The sequence below is a fragment of the Ascaphus truei genome, chromosome 20 (assembly GCF_040206685.1).
Source record: "Ascaphus truei isolate aAscTru1 chromosome 20, aAscTru1.hap1, whole genome shotgun sequence".
Classification (NCBI taxonomy): domain Eukaryota; kingdom Metazoa; phylum Chordata; class Amphibia; order Anura; family Ascaphidae; genus Ascaphus; species Ascaphus truei.
Window position 1 is genome coordinate 32,392,724 of NC_134502.1, and position 19,641 is coordinate 32,412,364.

The window sequence follows — 19,641 nt, forward strand, 5'->3', positions numbered from 1 at the left end:
AACTTACTAGGCCTTACTGCCAGCAGGAGAGATGACTGTAGCCATTTTACATGACCGCTACATGGGGTAATAGGAGGAGTTTAAGAAGCAGTAATATGGAACATAAGAAGTAGTTATAGGGAGCGGTTATATGGTTAATAGGAGGAAATATAGCGAGAGGTTATATGGGGTAATAGGAGGAGTTATATAGAGCAAATATACGTTAAATGGATACAAATAGTCACAATGACTACTTCCATTTTATTTTACTGTACATTAAAATTCAATTTTATTTCACAATTTCAAATTGAACAATACGAACGTCCCACTAATTTGGGCCTTAAAAGATCTGCATCTCCAACCATCTCCACCAGATATATTTAGAGACGTCGCTGGCTTAACCCTTCCCCCCACCCCCCGAAGACCTTCCCGATTGAATGTAGACCCTTCATGGGGAAGTTGAGAAGAAAGAAGACTCAGTTTTCACAGCAGGTGAACTTGACATCATTGAGGGCCGTGTCATCTCCTTTTCCTTGGTACCTCTCCACCCTGGTGCTGATGCCACAGATCCCTATGTTGCAGGACTGGCTCCACCCTCCGAATGAACCCCACAAGAGCCAAAGTTTCACTAGTATCGTTTCGTCTGAGCACTTAAACATGATGTTGTTGGCGGCAGTGTCGTCACCGTCCCCCTGAGGTGGACTTACTCCCAAGTTGAAACCGATGAGGTTGCCGTTGCGACACCGCACAGGGGAGGTCCATGAGCCCCACCTGAGAGAGAAGAAGGAGGATGTGGTTAGTGGTGAAGAGGAAACTTCCTAGGTGCTCTTGCAGAGGAGACCTGACCTGTAGGACAGGCACAGGATTTTAGGGGAGATCTGACCAATTATCTATACAGTGGCATCGCCCCTGTCCTACGTCCTTCAGGGTAGTAAAGGGGATCTCTAATAGGGTGAGAGTAAAGGGGATCTCTAATAGGGTGAGAGGAAAGGGGATCTCTAATAGGGTGAGAGTAAAGGGGATTTTTAATCTGTAAAGTGGTATCACCCCCTCCCTTAATCTCCTGGTGATACCCATCTCTATATATTCGAATACCTTGCTATCCTCCCAGCTGCCTTAATTTCCCTCCCTATACACCCCAACATTTTGATTGCCCTCGGAACTCCCTTATACACCCCTCTTTATACACCTGAAAATCCTGTCATCCTAATATATGCTTGGCAAACTCTGCACATGTGAAGAATGGACCTGTGAGGTTTGGAGAGCTCTGTACATGTTAAGAAGAGACCTAGGAGGTTTGGAAAGCTCTGTACATGTGAAGAAGAGACCTGTGAGGTTAGGAAAGCTCTGTACATGTGAAGAAGAGACCTGTGAGGTTAGGAAAGCTATGTACATGTGAAGAAGAGACATGTGAGGTTAGGAAAGCTATGTACATGTGAAGAAGAGACCTGTGTGGCTGTGCATGTCCTGTGAATGACTTACGCTCCTTCAGTAGACTGGATTGGAAATTCCCCAATGTTGTTGCTGCTAAAACAGAGCAGCCGTATCCCGTTCAGAGACGTATCATCACCAAACCACTGGTATTGTTCCAACTGTATCAGGAAGATCAGTTACAATGTATCCATCTCATATATAACTACTCATAACCCCTCAACCCATGAAACACGTCCCTGTCATTAGGTCACTTTGCTCCTACGTGGGACTGACCCTTTAACCCATTAAACACATCCCGGTCATTAGGTCACTTTGCTCCTAGGTGGGACTGACCCTTTAACCCATTAAAAACGTCCCTGTCATTAGGTCACTTTGCTCCTACGTGGGACTGACCCTTTAACCCATTAAACAAGTCCCTGTCATTAGGTCACTTTGTACCTAAGTGGGACTGACCCTTTAACCCATTAAACACGTCCCTGTCATTAGGTCACTTTGCTCCTACGTGGGACTGACCCTTTAACCCATTAAACACGTACCTGTCATTAGGTCACTTTGCCCCTACGTGGGACAGACCCTTTAAGCCATTAAACACGTCCCTGTCATTAGGTCACTTTGCCCTTATGTGGGACTGACCCTTTAACCCATTAAACACGTCCCGGTCATTAGATCACTTTGCCCCTACGTGGGACTGACCCTTTAACCCATTAAACACGTCCTTGTCATTAGGTCACTTTGCCCCTACGTGGGACTGACCCTTTAACCCATTAAACACGTCCCTTTCATTAGGTTACTTTGCTCCTAGGTGAGACTGACCCTCTAACCCTTTAAACACGTCCCTGTCATTAGGTCACTTTGCTCCTACGTGGGACTGACCCTTTAACCCATTAAACACGTCCCTGTCATTAGGTCACTTTGCTCCTAGGTGGGACTGACCCTTTAACCCATTAAACACGTCCCTGTCATTAGATCACTTTGCCCCTACATGGGACTGACCCTTTAACCCATTAATCCCTGTTAATAGGTCACTTTGCCCCTACGTGGGACTGACCCTTTAACCCATTAAACATGTCCCTGTCATTAGGTCACTTTGCCCCTACGTGGTACTGACCCTTTAACCCATTAAACACGTCACTGACCTGACCATATAATTTACCTATGTTGCTTCTCAGATTAATCCTAATTGTGGGATATTAGAACGAGGGGCACTTTGTGGGGTTTACAGGTAACACTTCTCATTAGGGGCTCGATAAGGGGACAGACCTAAATGGGTTAAGAAGGCAGCAGTGGGGGCAGAACGGAGTTATGGGGCAATTCTTAGACTGCTTTGATTTCTGACTCAGGGACCCCCCCCCCTTCTTCCCGACTTACAGGCCCTGGTATGGGGCATCGGATGTCAATAATTGATATATGGGCCCCCCATATCTGGGCCAGAAACTCGGACCAACTGGGGGGTGTTATAGTGAGGTTTGGGATTTAGGGGATAATAGGAAAGCAAAGGGGATTCCTAATAGGGGGAGTAAGGGGATTCTAATAGGGGGAGTAACGGGGATTCCTAATAGGGGGAGTAAGGGGATTTCTAATAGGGGGAGTAAGGGGGATTCTAATAGGGGGAGTAAAAGGAATTCTAATTTGGAAGTAAGGGAGGTACTAATAGGGGGAGTAAGGGGATTCTAATAGGGAGAGTAAGGGGGATTCTAATAGGGGGAGTAAAAGGAATTCTAATAGGGGTAGTAAGGGGGATTCTAATAGGGGAGTAAGGGGGATTCTAATAGGGGGAGTAAGAGGGATATCTAATAGGGGGATAAAGGGGGATATCTAATAGGAGAGTGAGGGGGATTCTAATAGGGGGAGTAAGATGGATTCTAATAGGGGGAGTAAGGGGGATTCTAATAGGGGAGTAAGGGGGATTCTAATAGGGGGAGTAAGGGGGATTCTAATAGGGGAGTAAGGGGGATATCTAATAGGGGGAGTAAGGGGGGTTCTAATAGGGGAGTAAGGGGGATATCTAATAGGGGGAGTAAGGGGGATATCTAATGGGGGAGTAAGGGGGATATCTAATAGGGGAGTAAGGAGGATATCTAATAAAGGGAGTAAGGAGGATTCTAATAGGGGGAGTAAGGGGGATATCTAATAGGGGGAGTAAGGGGGATTCTAATAGGGGGAGTAAGGGGGATATCTAATAGGGGGAGTAAGGGGGATATCTAATAGGGGTAGTAAGGGGGATTCTAATAGGGGAGTAAGGGGGATTCTAATAGGGGGAGTAAGAGGGATATCTAATAGGGGGATTAAGGGGGATATCTAATAGGAGAGTGAGGGGGATTCTAATAGGGGGAGTAAGATGGATTCTAATAGGGGGAGTAAGGGGGATTCTAATAGGGGAGTAAGGGGGATTCTAATAGGGGGAGTAAGGGGGATTCTAATAGGGGAGTAAGGGGGATATCTAATAGGGGGAGTAAGGGGGGTTCTAATAGGGGAGTAAGGGGGATATCTAATAGGGGGAGTAAGGGGGATATCTAATGGGGGAGTAAGGGGGATATCTAATAGGGGAGTAAGGAGGATATCTAATAAAGGGAGTAAGGAGGATTCTAATAGGGGGAGTAAGGGGGATATCTAATAGGGGGAGTAAGGGGGATTCTAATAGGGGGAGTAAGGGGGATATCTAATAGGGGGAGTAAGGGGGATATCTAATAGGGGGAGTAAGGGGGATATCTAATAGGGGAGTAAGGGGGATATCTAATAGGGGGAGTAAGGGGTATTCTAATAGGGGAAGTATAAAGGGGATATAACGTGGGAGACTAAAGAGGATTTTGTATAGGGTAGAATAAGTGGGATGATTCATAGAGGGAATAATTTGGGGTTATGATAGGGGAGGATAAGGGAGATTTCTTATAGGGGGGAGCGATAAAGGATTTCTATCAGGTGGATAGTACGGGGGGGGGATTATCTAAATAGGTAAAACAATGGCCATTACTGATAGTTAGAGTAAAAGGATTTATATTAGGGAATGTAAGGCGATTTCTCATAGGGAATAGGGCGAGGGAGAGAAAAGTGAGGTTAAAAAGTGAATTTGCAATAAGGGAATAAAAGGGGATTGTAATATTTCCTATATATAGGGGGCTATGCACTAAGCAGTGATAACTGCTTTTAAGTCCGATAAATGACTTTTAAGTCCGATACTGCCTACGGCGCGATTCACTAAGCAGTGATAACAGCGCTGTATCGGCAAACGCACAGTTTTTTGCCAGTTTACTAAGCAGTGATACGTGAATCGTACTTTAAAAGCGCTCCAAAACGAAACGGAGACAGTCAGAAAGCATTGTTTACCTTTTTTTCAGCACACCGTTAATACAACAGGCCAGTGGGTGTTCCCGTGTGATCCCCTCGGGTGTCTGGGGGTCCACAATGGCCTGTGGTACCAATTGTGTGCCCCCCCCCAAAAACAATACTTTTAAATAACCCCCCCTACCCACCAAGGAGGCCTAACCACCCTCCCCAGGCAACTACCCTTCACCCATTCATTGGTACAGTGGGTACATCATGCTCATATAATACGGGCATGATTTATTTACCACTATAGCAAGAAATTGTGAAGGAATAAAAAACAGGCCAAAATAAAACACCTTACATTGCAAAATAAAACACATCAAATGGCTAACTAAATGCATAACAACTGCCAATAAAACAATTGAATGGCACAGTGGGTACATCATGCCCATATAATATGGGCATCATTTAACACTATGCCAGTCAATGGTCAACCTATTGGGTGCATCGTCCCCATCACACAGGGGGGTCTATGCACAATGCAGTGATACTGTAAGGGATTTTAAGTGAGATAAATGCCTTATGGTGCAAAATTGTGTGCAGCGCGATTCACAAAGCAGTGATAACACTGCAGTTTTATCACCAAAACATAGTCATTGATAAAAAAGTTGCACCATAAATTGCGCCATAACGGCATTTATCTCACTTAAAAACACTTACTGAATCACTGCTTTGTGCACAGCCCCCATAGTGTCTAATATGGACAATGAAAGGGGGTAATCTAATACGAGGGGAGGGAGTATCGGCTACTTCTAAATACAGAGAGTAAAAAGTGTAAATCACAGTTATTAAGGAGATTTTTGCAGTAATTAGCTGGACTCTGAAGTAGTCCTGGCATAAGTTAAAATATTTGACTGCGCCTGCAAAGTTAGATTGTAAGTTCTGCGGGGCAATTTAAATATTGTGCAATTTATATATTTTGCCATCAAAATCACATATACAGAAGCACATACATTGCCATGCAAGAAATTATATTATTATTACTGTATATATTTATCTCACCTTGAGAGAGAATCCTCTGGCATGGAAACCGACGGGACACATTTCAACTGGCCCCCATTCACCCAATTTACCTCCGTTGGAGACACTGATGACATTTTTTGAGTTCCCTTGTCCTACTGAGAAGAGAGAGAGGAGTAGGAGGGATGAGACAACCTGGAACATCATGGTGGGGTCTTGAGGAACTCAACTGGAGATGTCAAGAGATGTCAACGGTGAGAAAAACTTCGGCGATGTAATAATCGGGAGTCAGGTTTGCAGTTCAAATCAGCAATCTTTATTTCTTCAATCAGCTCAGCGATTCAGCAAGGATACAACATACAAAATACTTCTATTCAAGGTGGCATGTATCTGAGAAGGCAGTGGCGTATCCTGCGACAGTTACTTTTTATACCCTTGAATCAAAGAGATATACATCACTGTCTCAGCTAACTCGCTTTTGCCAACTAAATGACGTACTTGTTTACATACTTAATTTTCTGTTGTTACCATCACGTACCTTATCTCAGGAACATTAGGAACTTACAAAAACAAGTCTTATCACTAAAATGGGCATCATACAACTTGGTTTCAAGTTGCCCCTGATACCAATAACATTGCATTCTATTAGTTTCACACTGACCACAAGATTCCTTAAAATATCTTAACCAATTGAGTGCTGAATACATATATATATATATATATATATATATATATATCAACATTTTAATTTATGGTGGGTGAAAAAGGCAACAAGAAACCTCCACCATATAGCATATAGCAAATAAAAAGATCACTTGTGAGCACATTCACGTCTTAGACAGGTCTGCAACCCTGCCTTTCACCATTATCACCTAGCGTACAGTGCTTCCACTGCAGCAAGGGATTCTGGGAAATAGCATGCAAATGAGCACACTGTGTCACCTTTTGCCTGAAAACCATTTTTCATTTAAAAATGATAAAATAATAATTATTTTATGTATAATTTATAAATTATTATTTTATTTATTTTATAAATTATACCATATCATACAGGAATCGAACCCAGGATTTTAGTACCAATTCTCTACCTTGACGCTACAGTGCAGTCCATTGCGTTGCAATGTGCTCTAGAGGTTAAGTATATTTATAGAGTCTGTTTTGCCACACCACGCCTGTTGTGTAGAGGTAGAGAATTGGTACTAGTATATGAAAGCTCCTGGGTTCGATCCCTGCATGTGTATTATATAAAATGTGTTAATGTTCAATTCCCACATGGGTGTATGTGTCCGTTTGCAATAAAGCATTGAATTGTATGTTTTTTAAAAAAAAACCTCCTCTGCGCGTGAAACTCTACGTAAGTGTGGCACGTGGACACAGCCATATGAAGCAGAGAGGAGAGAGCTGTAGATGCCGGTAAGTCCTCGCGTGGCAACATTTTATAACGCGATCCCGGTTATAACGCGGTCTCATTCTGTGGACCCCTGTTTCCGGTGAGTAACCCAAATCGAGCAGAGTGGTATTAATATTCTCAGATAAGAACTTCTACACCTCATGGAGTACTCGGCTAACCATCTGGTCAGACAAAGTAAATCTGTAAGAGAAACCTGTGTCAGGCATACCTTAATGTATATTAACCAGATGGAATGTGGTAAAGCACACTGTGGTGTGCTGACCGGCATCGATTGGGGATACTGGGGTAAAGTAACAAATCAGCCAGCTGCGGGGGAACAGTTAGGTAGGACTTCCAGTTGTGGAGTACACCACCTGTGCGTGTACAGGACCAGAATATGATGTGGTGTTGGTCACTGAAACAACTGTACCATGCTGGCTGAGCACAGCAATCCCAAATGTGACAGGCTGCTGCAGGGGGTCGGTGGTCAATGTGAGAGGTGAACAATAATAACACAGGCACCGTGTGCTGCTCCCGATCTGGTGCCCTAGAGCAACCTGATCTTGTGTCCCTGTGCTGGTAAGGTTTCGAATGCTGCTATAGCAGGGTTACGAGTGAACCTCTGCATGAGCCAGCACTGCTGCAACTGAATCCAGGCTGATGCCTATCTGAGCAGTGACTGTACGGAAGTACCAGAGGGTATGTCCCTATAAGGTGCCCTTAAACCTTCATTACCAGTGGTGGATATGTTGAGAGCAGTGTCCCCGATGCGCCCTTATACCGTCAACTAGAGCAGAACAGGTGTTGTAAAGAGGAAAATAACGCGAGCAGGCAAGTTCAGACAGGTAGGAGAGCGTGTATGAGCTCCAGGTCAATTCTGTTTTGTTATTCGACTTAAATTGGCATGCTTTACATGTTCTACAACCGTAGAATCCTTTACTATGTTGTAGCCAATTTGCAGAGTTATTAATTTTCTTTCTTAGAGCACTTGGTGCCAATTTATCTTTGAGATTACTCGCCTTCCTGAAAATCCCACTAGGATTTTCGGGAATTTCTCCAACCTAAAATAGGGTCATTCCTCAGAATGCCCCAATGTTTAGTTATGATCTTCTTGATCTCCTTGGCTTCCCCACTGTAATTCGTCAGGAAGGCAAAAGTCAAATTGATTATTTCTGATTTTTTTGTCTGGGTTTTAGAAGATCCTCCCTATTCAATTCATCTACCCTCAACAAAGCCTCATCTATCGTGTCCTCTCTATATTTCTTTTCAACAAACCTATTTTTTAACTTCTTGGATTGATACAAAAATGTCTCTCTTTCACTACAGTTCTGCTTCATCCTTGTAAACTGCCCAAATGGAACACCATCCATCCACCTGGGCAGAGGACAACTTGTTCTTAGGATATGATTGTTCATATCCGTATCCTTGAAATACGTTTTCACATCATCGATAAAACGCCCAAGTTACGCCAATTTGTTTATGGCCTCTTGGGAGGAGGACAACATCTGGCCAGATGGTGAGCTTGGGGCGGGCCTGGTCCTTTGGCGTCGTTTTATCGATGATGTGTTTTTAATATGGAAGGGAGGACAGGAGGAACTGGGGGAATTTTTGTTATCAATAAATACTAATGAGATTAATTTAAGATTCACCAGTAATTTTAGTAACCAGCAAGTGAATTATCTAGGAATGGTGAAGAGAAGCTTGTGGGGAGCGCAGATATCACCACATACAAGGAGAAAAAATATATATATAGTGTAGAGTGTATATACAAATAGGCACTTGAAAAGTAAATCAAGATTGGGGACTCACACTCTCCCAGTGAAGTTTAGGCAATGGATACAGCAATGTAGACCCAGTCAGTGGATGGTAACAGGAATCAGCGGTATATTCCCTCGGTATGAAAAGATAATACACTTATTGCAACAATGCGTGTACTAGTTAAGTGTTTATCAACACAACAATTATTGCAGGTTGAACCTGCAGCAGCCTGAGACATTATCCAGCATCTCCCCTGCTATCCTGTGAGTTTACCATCTCGATCGAGCGCGACTGGAAGTGACGCCATCTCGGGAGCAGGGCTGGAGATACATAAGAGCTGCGCATCGATTTTGTTATGTGTATTAGCACATTGTGCCTAATGTAAGACTGGGTCTACATTGCTGTATCCATTGCCTAAACTTCACTGGGAGAGCCCTGCAGTCACACCCCTTGACACAAGGACAGTTCGTATACTTTTGGCCCTCCCCCACGCCACCCGACCCCACTTCTGCACACTCCATTTTATTGACCTCCATGAGTCTGCCCTCTCCTGGTTTATATCTTCCCCATCTCACCGCACGTTCGGTGTCTCCCGGTGCTGGCACCCCCTCCATCTCACTCCCACCCACAGCCGGTGTACCCCAGGACTCTGCCCTAGGACCTCTACTCTTCTCCACTTGCACCTCTTTCCTTGGCAAACTAACACAGTCATTGGGTTTTCCTACCACCTCTATGCAGAGGACACCCACATCTACCTCTCCTCTGCTGACTGCTGCCCCTTCTCTGCTGTCTCATATCACTAACTGTCTCTCTGTTATCTCCTCGCGGGTGTCTAATCGCTATCTTAAGCTTAACATGTCAAAAACGGACCTCATCATCTCCCCTCCCCCTTACTCTACACCGACACTGGATTCCTCGCATGGTCCACCAGGACCCCGATACCCCAAGCTAGATGCCTGGGTGTCATACGTGCCCCTCCCCTCTCATTCCCCCGCACATTCAGCACCCCTCCAGATCATGTTGTTACCCCTCTGCGATATTGCTAAAATACGTCCCGTCCTCATAGGGCAATCCATCAAATTCATACTCACGCGCTGATTATATCCCAAATACTGCAACATGCTGCTAGCTGGTCTACGGGGTAACTGGTATGTGGAGATGACTTTCTTTCATATGTGATTATATAGAGTAATATGAGTTATAGGGAGAGGTTAAGTGGGGTAATAGGAGGAGTTATAGGGAGCGGTTATATGGAGTAATAGGAGAATTTATAGGGAGTTGTTAAATGAAGCAGTAGAAGTTACATTATATGGAGCAGTTATATGGGCTAATAGGAGAAGTTATAGGGAGGGGTTATAGGGAGGGGTTATATGGGGTAATAGGAGAAGTTATAGGGAGGGGTTATATTGGGAAATAGGAGGAGTTATAGGGAACGGTTATATGGGCTAATAGGAGGAGATATTGGGAGCATTTATATAGAGCAATAGGAGGAGTTATAGGGAGTAGTTATATGTGGAAATAGGAGTAGATATTGGAAGCGGTTATATGGGGTAATAGGAGGAGTTTAAGAAGCAGTAATATGGAACATAAGAAGTAGTTATAGGGAGCGGTTATATGGTTAATAGGAGGAGATATAGGGAGCGGTTATATGGAGTAATAGGAGGAGATATAGGGAGAGGTTATATGGGGTAATAGGAGGAGTTATAGGGAGCGGGTATATGGGGTAATAGGAGGAGTTATAGGGAGCAGTTATATGGGGTAATAGGAGGAGTTATGGGGAGAGGTTATATGGAGCAAATATGAGTTAAATGGATCCAAATAGCCACAATGAATACTTCCATTTTATTTTACATTAAATATCAATTTTATTTCACAATTTCAAATTAACCAAGTACGAACGTCCAACTAATTTGGGCCCTAAAAGATCTGCATCTCCAACTATCTCCACCAGATATATTTAGAGACGTCGCTGGTTTAACCCTTCCCCCCACCCCCCAAAGACCTTCCCGATTTAATGTCGACCAACTGAAGACCCTTCATGGGGAAGCTGAGAAGAGAGAAGACTCAGTTGCTACAGCAGGTGAACTTGACATCATTGAGGGCCGTGTCATCTCCGTCTCCTTGGTTTGACTCCACCCTGGTCTGGATGCCACAGATCCCTATTTCGCAGGACAGGCTCCAGGGTCCGTATGTCCCCCACGAGAGTCCAGATCCCTCTAGTATCGATTCGTCGGAGCACTTAAACATGATGTTGTTGGCGGCGGTTTCGTCACCGTCCCCCTGAGGTGGCTCTACTCTCAAGTTGAAAGCGACGAGGTTGCCGTTGGGACACCGCACAGGGGAGGTCCATGAGCCCCACCTGAGAGAGAAGAAGGAGGACGTGGTTAGTGGTGAAGAGGAAACTTCCTAGGTGCTTTTGCAAAGGAGACCTGACCTGTAGGACGGGCACAGGATTTTAGGGGAGATATAACCAATTATCTATATCGTGTTATTACTCCTGTCCTACGTCCTTCAGGGGAGTAAAGGGGAATCTCTAATAGGGTGAGAGTAAAGGGGATCTCTAATAGGGTGAGAGTAAAGGGGATCTCTAATAGGGTGAGAGTAAAGGGGATCTCTAATAGGGTGAGAGCAAAGGGGATCTCTAATAGAGTGAGAGTAAAGGGGATCTCTTATAGGGTGAGATTAAAGGGGATCTCTAACAGGGTGAGAGCAAAGGGTATCTCTAATTGGGTGAGAGTAAAGGGGATTTTTAATCTGTAAAGTGGTATTCCCCCCCCCCCCCCCTTAATCTACTGGTGATACCCCTCTCTATATATTCGAATACCTTGCTATCCTTCCAGCTGCCTTAATTTCCCTCCCTATATACCTCAACATGTTGCTGCCCTCGGAACTCCCTTATACACCCCTCCTTATAAACCCCAAAATCCTGTCATCATAATATATGCTTGGCAAACTCTGCACATGTGAAGAAGAGACCTGTGAGGTTTGACGAGCTCTGTACATGTGAAGAAGAGACCTGGGAGGTTAGGAAAGCTCTGCACATGTGAAGAAGAGACCTGTGAGGTTTGGAAAGCTCTGTACATGTGAAGAAGACACCTGTGAGGTTTGGAAAGCTCGGCACGTGTGATGAAGAGACCTGTGAGGTTTTGAAAGCTGTAGATAATGTTATGTGAGGCTCACCTTCCTTCAGTAGACTGGATTGTTTTTTCCCAATTGTTTTTGTTGTTAACACAGTACAGCTGGATCGCGTTCAGAGCCGTATCATCCCCTTTCCCCTGCTTCTCTTCCACCTGTATCAGGAAGATCAGTTACAATGTATCCATCTAATATATAACTACTCATAACCCCTCAACCAATTAAACATGTCCCTGTCATTAGGTCACTTTGGCACTTTGTGGGGCTGACCCTTTAACCCATTAAACACGTCCCTATCATTAGGTCACTTTGGCCCTTTGTGGGGCTGACCCTTTAACCCATTAAACACGTCCCTGTCATTAGGTCACTTTGCCCCAAATGGGACTGACCCTTTAAGCCATTAAACATGTCCCTGTCATTAGGTCAATTTGCCCTTACGTGGGACTGAAATTTAACCCATTAACCATGTCCCTGTCATTAGGTCACTTTGTACCTAAGTGGGACTGACCCTCTAACCAATTAAACACGTCCCTGTCATTAGGTCACTTTGCCCCTAAGTTGGGCTGACCCTCTAACCCATTAAACCCATCCCTGTCATTAGGTCACTTTGCCCGTAAGTTGGACTGACCCTCTAAACCATTAAACACGTCCCTGTCATTAGGTCAATTTGCTCCTACGTGGGACTGACCCTTTAACCCATTAAACCCATCCCTGTCATTAGGTTACTTTGCCCCTACGTGGGACTGACCCTTTAACCCATTAAACACGTCCTTGTCATTAGGTCACTTTGCCCCTTCGTGGGACTGACCCTTTAACCCATTAAACACGTCCCTGTCATTAGGTCACTTTGCTCCTGGGTGGGACCGAGCCTTTAACCCATTAAACACGTCCCTGTCATTAGGTCACTTTGCTCCTAGGTGGGACTGACCCTTTAACCCATTAAACACATCCCGGTTATTAGGTCACTTTGCTCCTAGGTGGGACTGACCCTTTAAACACAGAGATTCTAATAGGGGCCAGTGGCGTAACTAAAATTTGAAAGAGCCTCCCCTTCGCATCCCCACGCTCCCCCTCTCATCCCCACCCTCCCCCTTTCATCCCCACCCTCCCCCTCCTATCCCCACCCTCCCCCTCTCATCCCCACCCTCCCCCTTTCCTCCCCACTCTCCCCCTCTCACCCCCTGTCATTAGGTCACTTTGCCCCTATGTGGGACTAACCCTTTAACCCATTAAACACGTCACTGACCTGACCATATAATTTACCTATGTTGCTTCTCAGATTAATCCTAATTGTGGGATATGAGAACGAGGGGGCTCTTTATGGGGTTACAGGTAACACTTCACATTAGGGAACAGACCTAAATGGGGTAAGAAGGCAGCAGTGGGGGCAGAACGGAGTTGTGGGGCAATTCTTAGACTGCTTTGATTTCGGACTCAGGGACCCCCTTCTTCCCGACTTACAGGCCCTGGTATGTGGCATCGGATGTCAATAATTGAGATATCTGCCCCCCATATCTGGGCCACAAACTCGGACCAACTGGAGGTGTTATAGTGAGGTTTGGGATTTAGGGGATAATGGGAAAGCAAAGGGGATTCCTAATAGGGGGAGTAAGGGGGATTCTAATAGGGGGAGTAAGGGGATTCTAATAGGGAGAGTAAGGGGGATTCTAATAGGGAGAGTAAGGGGGATTCTAATAGGAGGAGTAAGGGGATTCTAATAGGGAGAGTAAGGGGGATTCTAATAGGGGGAGTAAGGGGGATTCTAATAGGGGGAGTAAGGGGGATTCTAATAGGGGGAGTAAGGGGGATATCTAATAGGAGAGTGAGGGGGATTCTAATAGGGAGAGTAAGGGGGATTCTAATAGGGGGAGTAAGGGGGATTCTAATAGGGGAGTAAGGGAGATTCTAATATGGGGAGTAAGGGGGATTCTCATAGGGGGAGGAAGGGGGATTCTAATAGGGGGAGTAAGGGGGATTCTAATAGGGGAGTAAGGGAGATTCTAATATGGGGAGTAAGGGGGATTCTAATAGGGGGAGAAAGGGGGATTCTAATAGGGGAGTAAGGGGGATTCTAATAGGGGAGTAAGGGGATTCTAATAGGGAGAGTAAGGGGGATTCTAATATGGGACGTATAAAGGGGATATAACATAGTGGGAGACTAAAGAGGATTTCTCATAGGGTAGAATAAGTGGGGTGATTAATAGAGGGAATAAGGGGGGTTATGATTGGGGAGAATACGTGAGATTTCTAATAGGGGGAGAGTTAAAGGATTTCTATCAGGGGGATAGTACGGGGGATTATCTAAATAGGTAAAACAATGGCCATTACTGATAGGGAGAGTAAAAGGATTTATATTAGGGAATGTAAGGAGATTTCTCATAGGGAAAAGGGCGAGGGAGAGAAAAGTGAGGTTAAAAAGTGAATTTGCAATAAGGGAATTAAAGAGGAATGTAATATTTCCTATATATAGGGGACTATGCACTAAGCAGTGATAAGCAGCAGAAATAAAGTAAAGAAATCTTGCACTCACCCCTGCCAGGCTGCCACGATGAAAGCCGTCCTCATCATTATGTGTCCATGTCCTCCGTTGCCACAAACACAGTGCATAAAAAAAGACAATCTAATGTCCCCTAACCCCTTAATCACCTTAGCGGTTAGTAACCGCGGTAGTAATTAAGGGGTTAGCCTACCATCTGCCACTACCCACCCACGAGGCCTAACCACCCTCCCAAGGCAACTACCCTTCACCCATTCATTGGTACAGTGGGTACATCATGCTCATATAATACGAGCATGATTTATTTACCACTATAGCAAGAAATTGTGAAGGAATTAAAAAACAGGCCAAAATAAAACACCTTACATTGCAAAATAAAACACATCACATGGCTAACTAAATGCATAACAACTGCCAATAAAACAATTGAATGGCACAGTGGGTACATCATGCCCATATAATATGGGCATCATTAACACTATGCCAGTCAATGGTCAACCTATTGGGTGATTCGTCCCCATCACACAGGGGGGTCTATGCACAAAGCAGTGATACTGTAAGGGGTTTTTAAGTGAGATAAATGCCTTATGGTGCAAAATTGCGTGCAGCGCGATTCACAAAGCAGTGATAACACTGCAGTATCACGCTTATAAGGCTTTTTATCACCAAAACACAGTCATTGATAAAAAATTTGCGCCATAAATTGTGCCATTACGGCATTTATCTCACTTAAAAACACTTACTGTATCACTGCTTTGTGCACAGCCCCCATAGTGTCTAATATGGACAATGAAAGGGGGTTATCTAATACGTGGGGAGGGAGTATCGGCTACTTCTAAATACAGAGAGTAAAAGTATAAATCACAGTTATAAAGGAGATTTTTGCGGTAATTAGCTGGCCTCTGAAGTAGTCCTGGCATTTGACTGCGCCTGCAAAATTAGATTGTAAGTTCTGCGGGGCAATTTATATATTTTGCCATCAAAATCCCATATACAGAAGCACATACATTGCCATGCAAGAAATCATATTATTATTACTGTATATATTTATCTCACCTTGAGAGAGAATCCTCTGGTATGGCATCCGACGGGACACATTTCAACTGGCCCCCATTCACCCAATTCCCCTCCGTTGGAGACACTGATGACATTTTTAGAGTTCCCTTGTCCTACTGAGAAGAGAGAGAGGAGGAGGAGGGATGAGACAACCTGGAACATCATGGTGGGGTCTTGAGGAACTCAACTGGAGATGTCAAGAGATGTCAACGGTGAGAAAAACTTCGGCAATGTAATAATCGGGAATCAGGTTTGCCGTTCAAATCAGCAAACTTTATTTCTTCAATCAGCTCAGCGATTCAGCAAGGATACAACATACAAAATACTTCTATTCAAGGGAGCAAGTATCTGAGAAGGCAGTGGCGTATCCTGCGACAGCTACGTTTTATACCCTTAAATCGAAGAGATATACATCACTGTCTCAGCTAACTCGCTTTGGCCAACTAAATGACGTACTTGTTTACATACTTGTTTTTCTGTTGTTACCATCACGTACCTTATCTCAGGAACATTAGGAACTTACAAAAACAAGTCTTATCACTAAAATGTGCATCACACAACTTGGTTTCATGTTGCCCCTGATACCAATAACATTGTATCCTATTAGTTTCACACTGACCACAAGATTCCTTAAAACATCTTAACCTATTGAGTGCTGAATACATATATATATATATATATATATATCAACATTTTAAGTTATGGTGGGGGAAAAAGGCATTTGGGTTCGGTGAAAAAATAACATCAGCCATCTTAGCTCTCTACTCGAACCCGGCCGCCAGGGTGGTACTCCAGGGCTCCCCTTCCGATCCCTTCAAGATTAAAAGTGGGACAAGGCAAGGCTGTCCCCTCTCGCCCCTCCTTTTTCCCCCTGTGTATGGAGCCGCTGGCGGCCCAGATTCATGACCATAAGGATATTACAGACCTGGAGTTTGGGAACCAAATACATAAATTAGCCCTATATGCAGATGATGTCCTCCTGGTGTTGTCCAGACCCCTGACGTCGCTTCCCAATCTCTTTGAGTTGCTGGGTCAATTTAATAAAATCTCAGGGTTCAAGATTAACCAATCTAAATCAGAAGCCCTAAACATAAATTTACCGAAACCATTAGAAAAACTCATCTCCATGAATTTCAACTTCAATTGGCAGAATAAAGCGATCAAGTACCTGGGAATATATATTCCCAAAGATTATAATTCGGTGTCTAGGGCAAACTACCCCAGGTTAATCAGGACCCTACGGGAGGATATAGGTCGCTGGTCAAAATTTAACATATCTTGGATTGGTAAAATAAATAGCGTGAAGATGAATTTACTACCGCGACTCCTATATCTATTTCAAGCGCTCCCGGTGCCACTAAGATTGGACGATATCCTCAGCCTTCAATCTGCAATCTCCAAATTTATATTGGGCGGCAGAAAAGCAAGACTAAATAAATGAACCCTCCAGAGACAAACTGCAGAAGGGGGGCTAGCGGTACCTTGCTTGTTATCATACTACAAGGCGGCACAATTATGCCAAATCTCTCAATGGCACACAAACCCGGATTTGAGACGCAGGGTAGCATTAGAGAACGCTGCTTGCTCACCATTGGAGCTATGCAACTTAATTTGGAGCCCAAAAATAGCTAGGAAAACTATACCATCACCGCTATCCTCAATGACCAATTTGTTGTCGATCTAGGAGGCGACTAAATTCAAATGTAATCTTACTACCAAAAACACCTTGATGACACCTCTCTGGGATAATCCATCTTTTGCTCCTGGTTTAGTTAGGGAAAACTTTGCAATTTGGAAACGTAAGGGTATAGAACGACTTAGAGATCTGGAAGGTAATAACAAAATTTTGCCATTTGCACAAATCAACTCAGATTAAAATATCCCACAATCGGAGCTGTATAGATACCTTCAGATCAGAGCTTTCTGTAATAAATTTAACCCACACCCCCCCATTGACATCATTTGAAAGGCTCTGTCTTAGTGAGACGTCAACAAAGGGACTCAAATCGCAAATGTATAGAGAGGTAGTCGGTTCTGCTGTCAAGGTAACAAGCAAATTAAGCTATATGTTGAATTGGGAAAAAGATCTAGGTGAGAGCCCAGATTTGGACGAACGGTCACAGATGGTGACGGCAGCCTCTAAAAGTTCGATATGCGTAACATTAAAGGAGAACGCATATAAGACCCTGATTTGGTGGTATCATACCCCACTAAAATTATCGAAATTTATTCTAGGACACTCCCCATTGTGCCCGCGACAATGTGGAGAGTCAGCAGATTTGTTACACATGCTGTGGTCTCGCCCTCACTTAGTTCCAATCTGGACCAAAATTAAGGATTGGCTACAGAGGATATTGGGCCTCAAAATTCCCTTGGATCCCTGGCTCTTTCTATTGACCAGGACTAGCAAAAGTTGAACTCAAACTAATTTCCCATTTCGCAACGGCAGTGAGGAGCACGATCGCAGCACCCTGGAACCAGAATGCACTTCCTACAATCCCTAAAATTCGGAATAAAATCTGGTGTGTATGTCAGATGGAAAACCTGACGAGCCTTATTAATGATTCGGGCGAAAATTTTCTAAAAGTATGGACACCCTGGTTAGCCCAGACAGACATCCCTGGGGGTAGAGATAACCACAATAATGCTTTAATAATTGCAGATGCGTTCTCCTGTGATGATATCTTTGGTCGACCGGCTGTCAGTCACTATCAGGTAGATTAAGTTGGAGAGGCAAATAATCGTATACACAACCCCGATTCAGGAAGCTACATCACAGGCAACATAGGTTCAAATGGATCATCGGCCGTCCTCCCCCCCCCCCCCCCCGAACCCACATCCCCTGTCTATCATTTCCCTTCTTTCCCACCGACCCAGTTAGGTTATAAACAATGTTCATACTGCACCGACACACTTTATTCGAGCAAATACCCAGTATGTACCTGGCAGATACCTGGAATGCGCCGTACTCACCTCTGACAAGCCCCGTTGCATTTGCCTTCCCAGCCTGGGTTCATGCCTGGCTGACGGGCGGCTGATCTGTTAAATGATAATGATTAGGATTTAATAGGCTGCAATGCTTCGCGTGTCTACCAGATGGCATAAATTCATGAATTGTAATGCAGTATATATATATATATACTGTGCAGTATTGCAGCCAGCGGGAATAAAATGCTTCAATCCCTGCCTGGAAAATACCTCAATGCACTCGGGCAGAAAACAGTCACAAACCTCAATACACCCGGGTATACCCGAATTCGTGGGACTAGCCGAGCTCGAATAAAGTGTGTCGCCAGTGTACACTGTACTCAGTTATCTTATGTATGGAATGTAAAAAACTCACGATCCTGTAATGGATATCTGTTGTACTTCTTCTGAGCTTTAAAAAGCAATAAAATACAAATTATTAAAAAAAACAAAAAAAAAAAACATCTTAACCTATTGAGCGCTGAATACATATGTAACCCTGCTTTCCCCCCCTCCCCCAGACTCTACAGTGGTGTATAGGGTGCATGAGGGCAGATTACATGCAGTGTGGTTCATACCTGTGAGGAACAGGAGGGCCTGAGCTTCTCGCGTAGTTATTGGGGAGCCAGGACCGGGCTTCTGGGGTGATAGCCTCCATGATTTCTTAGTGGTGCAGCGCCTCCATCTTCTATACTCCCATTAATATGGGACACGACCTGTACAGAAGAACCCTTTCGGTCCCAGGGTAATAGCCTCCAACTCACACACTGTCTTTGGTACAAAGGATAGTCTCTTTATTGGCAGATCAGCAACTCCCAAATGCAGTGGCCTTTAGTAGCCGCAACAACAACAGCAGGGCCTTGCTAATTACTCCGCTCTCCTCCCACACCGATATTTCCTCCTCTCCTTCCCTCCAAGTTTCTCCTCCGACAGGATGGTCTGGGCTGGGGCTTCAATGCCCCGCGGCCCACCACCGAGGTTATCCTGTGGGGATTGAATTCTCCCCATCAACCCAGGCAGGGGGTGCCTGATCTTAACAGGACTTACCACAGTAGAAGGGAGATAGGTATAGCCTGTTCTGTTTACAGGGGGCTATATATATCAACATTTAAATTTATGGTGGGGGAAAAAGGCAACAAGA

At 44.4% G+C, this 19,641-nt stretch overlaps 2 protein-coding genes across 2 annotated transcripts; both read right to left on the reverse strand.

The window, feature by feature from the left end:
- Nucleotides 1–220: 220 nt before the first annotated feature.
- On the reverse strand, nucleotides 221–5,881 carry LOC142470878 (vitelline membrane outer layer protein 1 homolog). Its single transcript, XM_075577679.1, has 3 exons — nucleotides 5,740–5,881; nucleotides 1,462–1,571; nucleotides 221–750 (listed from the first exon to the last, which is right to left on the reverse strand). Exons 1-3 carry the CDS (start codon nucleotides 5,779–5,781, stop codon nucleotides 456–458), a joined length of 447 nt encoding a protein of 148 aa, XP_075433794.1. The 5' UTR covers nucleotides 5,782–5,881; the 3' UTR covers nucleotides 221–455.
- Nucleotides 5,882–10,685: 4,804 nt separating this feature from the next.
- On the reverse strand, nucleotides 10,686–15,859 carry LOC142470879 (vitelline membrane outer layer protein 1-like). Its single transcript, XM_075577680.1, has 3 exons — nucleotides 15,534–15,859; nucleotides 12,026–12,135; nucleotides 10,686–11,204 (listed from the first exon to the last, which is right to left on the reverse strand). The coding sequence occupies exons 1-3, from the start codon at nucleotides 15,696–15,698 to the stop codon at nucleotides 10,910–10,912; spliced, it is 570 nt and encodes a 189-aa protein (XP_075433795.1). The 5' UTR covers nucleotides 15,699–15,859; the 3' UTR covers nucleotides 10,686–10,909.
- Between the last annotated feature and the right edge of the window lie 3,782 nt (nucleotides 15,860–19,641).

What these genes read in the sequence shown, in the direction of transcription:
- LOC142470878 (XM_075577679.1), bottom strand. Translation starts at nt 5,781, where the DNA reads ATGTGTCCCGTCGGTTTCCATGCCAGAGGATTCTCTCTCAAG. An exon ending in CCAGAGGATTCTCTCTCAAG is followed by an intron (nt 1,572 to 5,739) that starts GTGAGATAAATA and finishes TTCCTGATACAG; the next exon opens with TTGGAACAATACCAGTGGTT. An exon ending in ATCCAGTCTACTGAAGGAGC is followed by an intron (nt 751 to 1,461) that starts GTAAGTCATTCA and finishes CTTCTCTCTCAG; the next exon opens with GTGGGGCTCATGGACCTCCC.
- LOC142470879 (XM_075577680.1), bottom strand. Translation starts at nt 15,698, where the DNA reads ATGATGTTCCAGGTTGTCTCATCCCTCCTCCTCCTCTCTCTCTTCTCA. An exon ending in CCAGAGGATTCTCTCTCAAG is followed by an intron (nt 12,136 to 15,533) that starts GTGAGATAAATA and finishes TTCCTGATACAG; the next exon opens with GTGGAAGAGAAGCAGGGGAA. An exon ending in ATCCAGTCTACTGAAGGAAG is followed by an intron (nt 11,205 to 12,025) that starts GTGAGCCTCACA and finishes CTTCTCTCTCAG; the next exon opens with GTGGGGCTCATGGACCTCCC.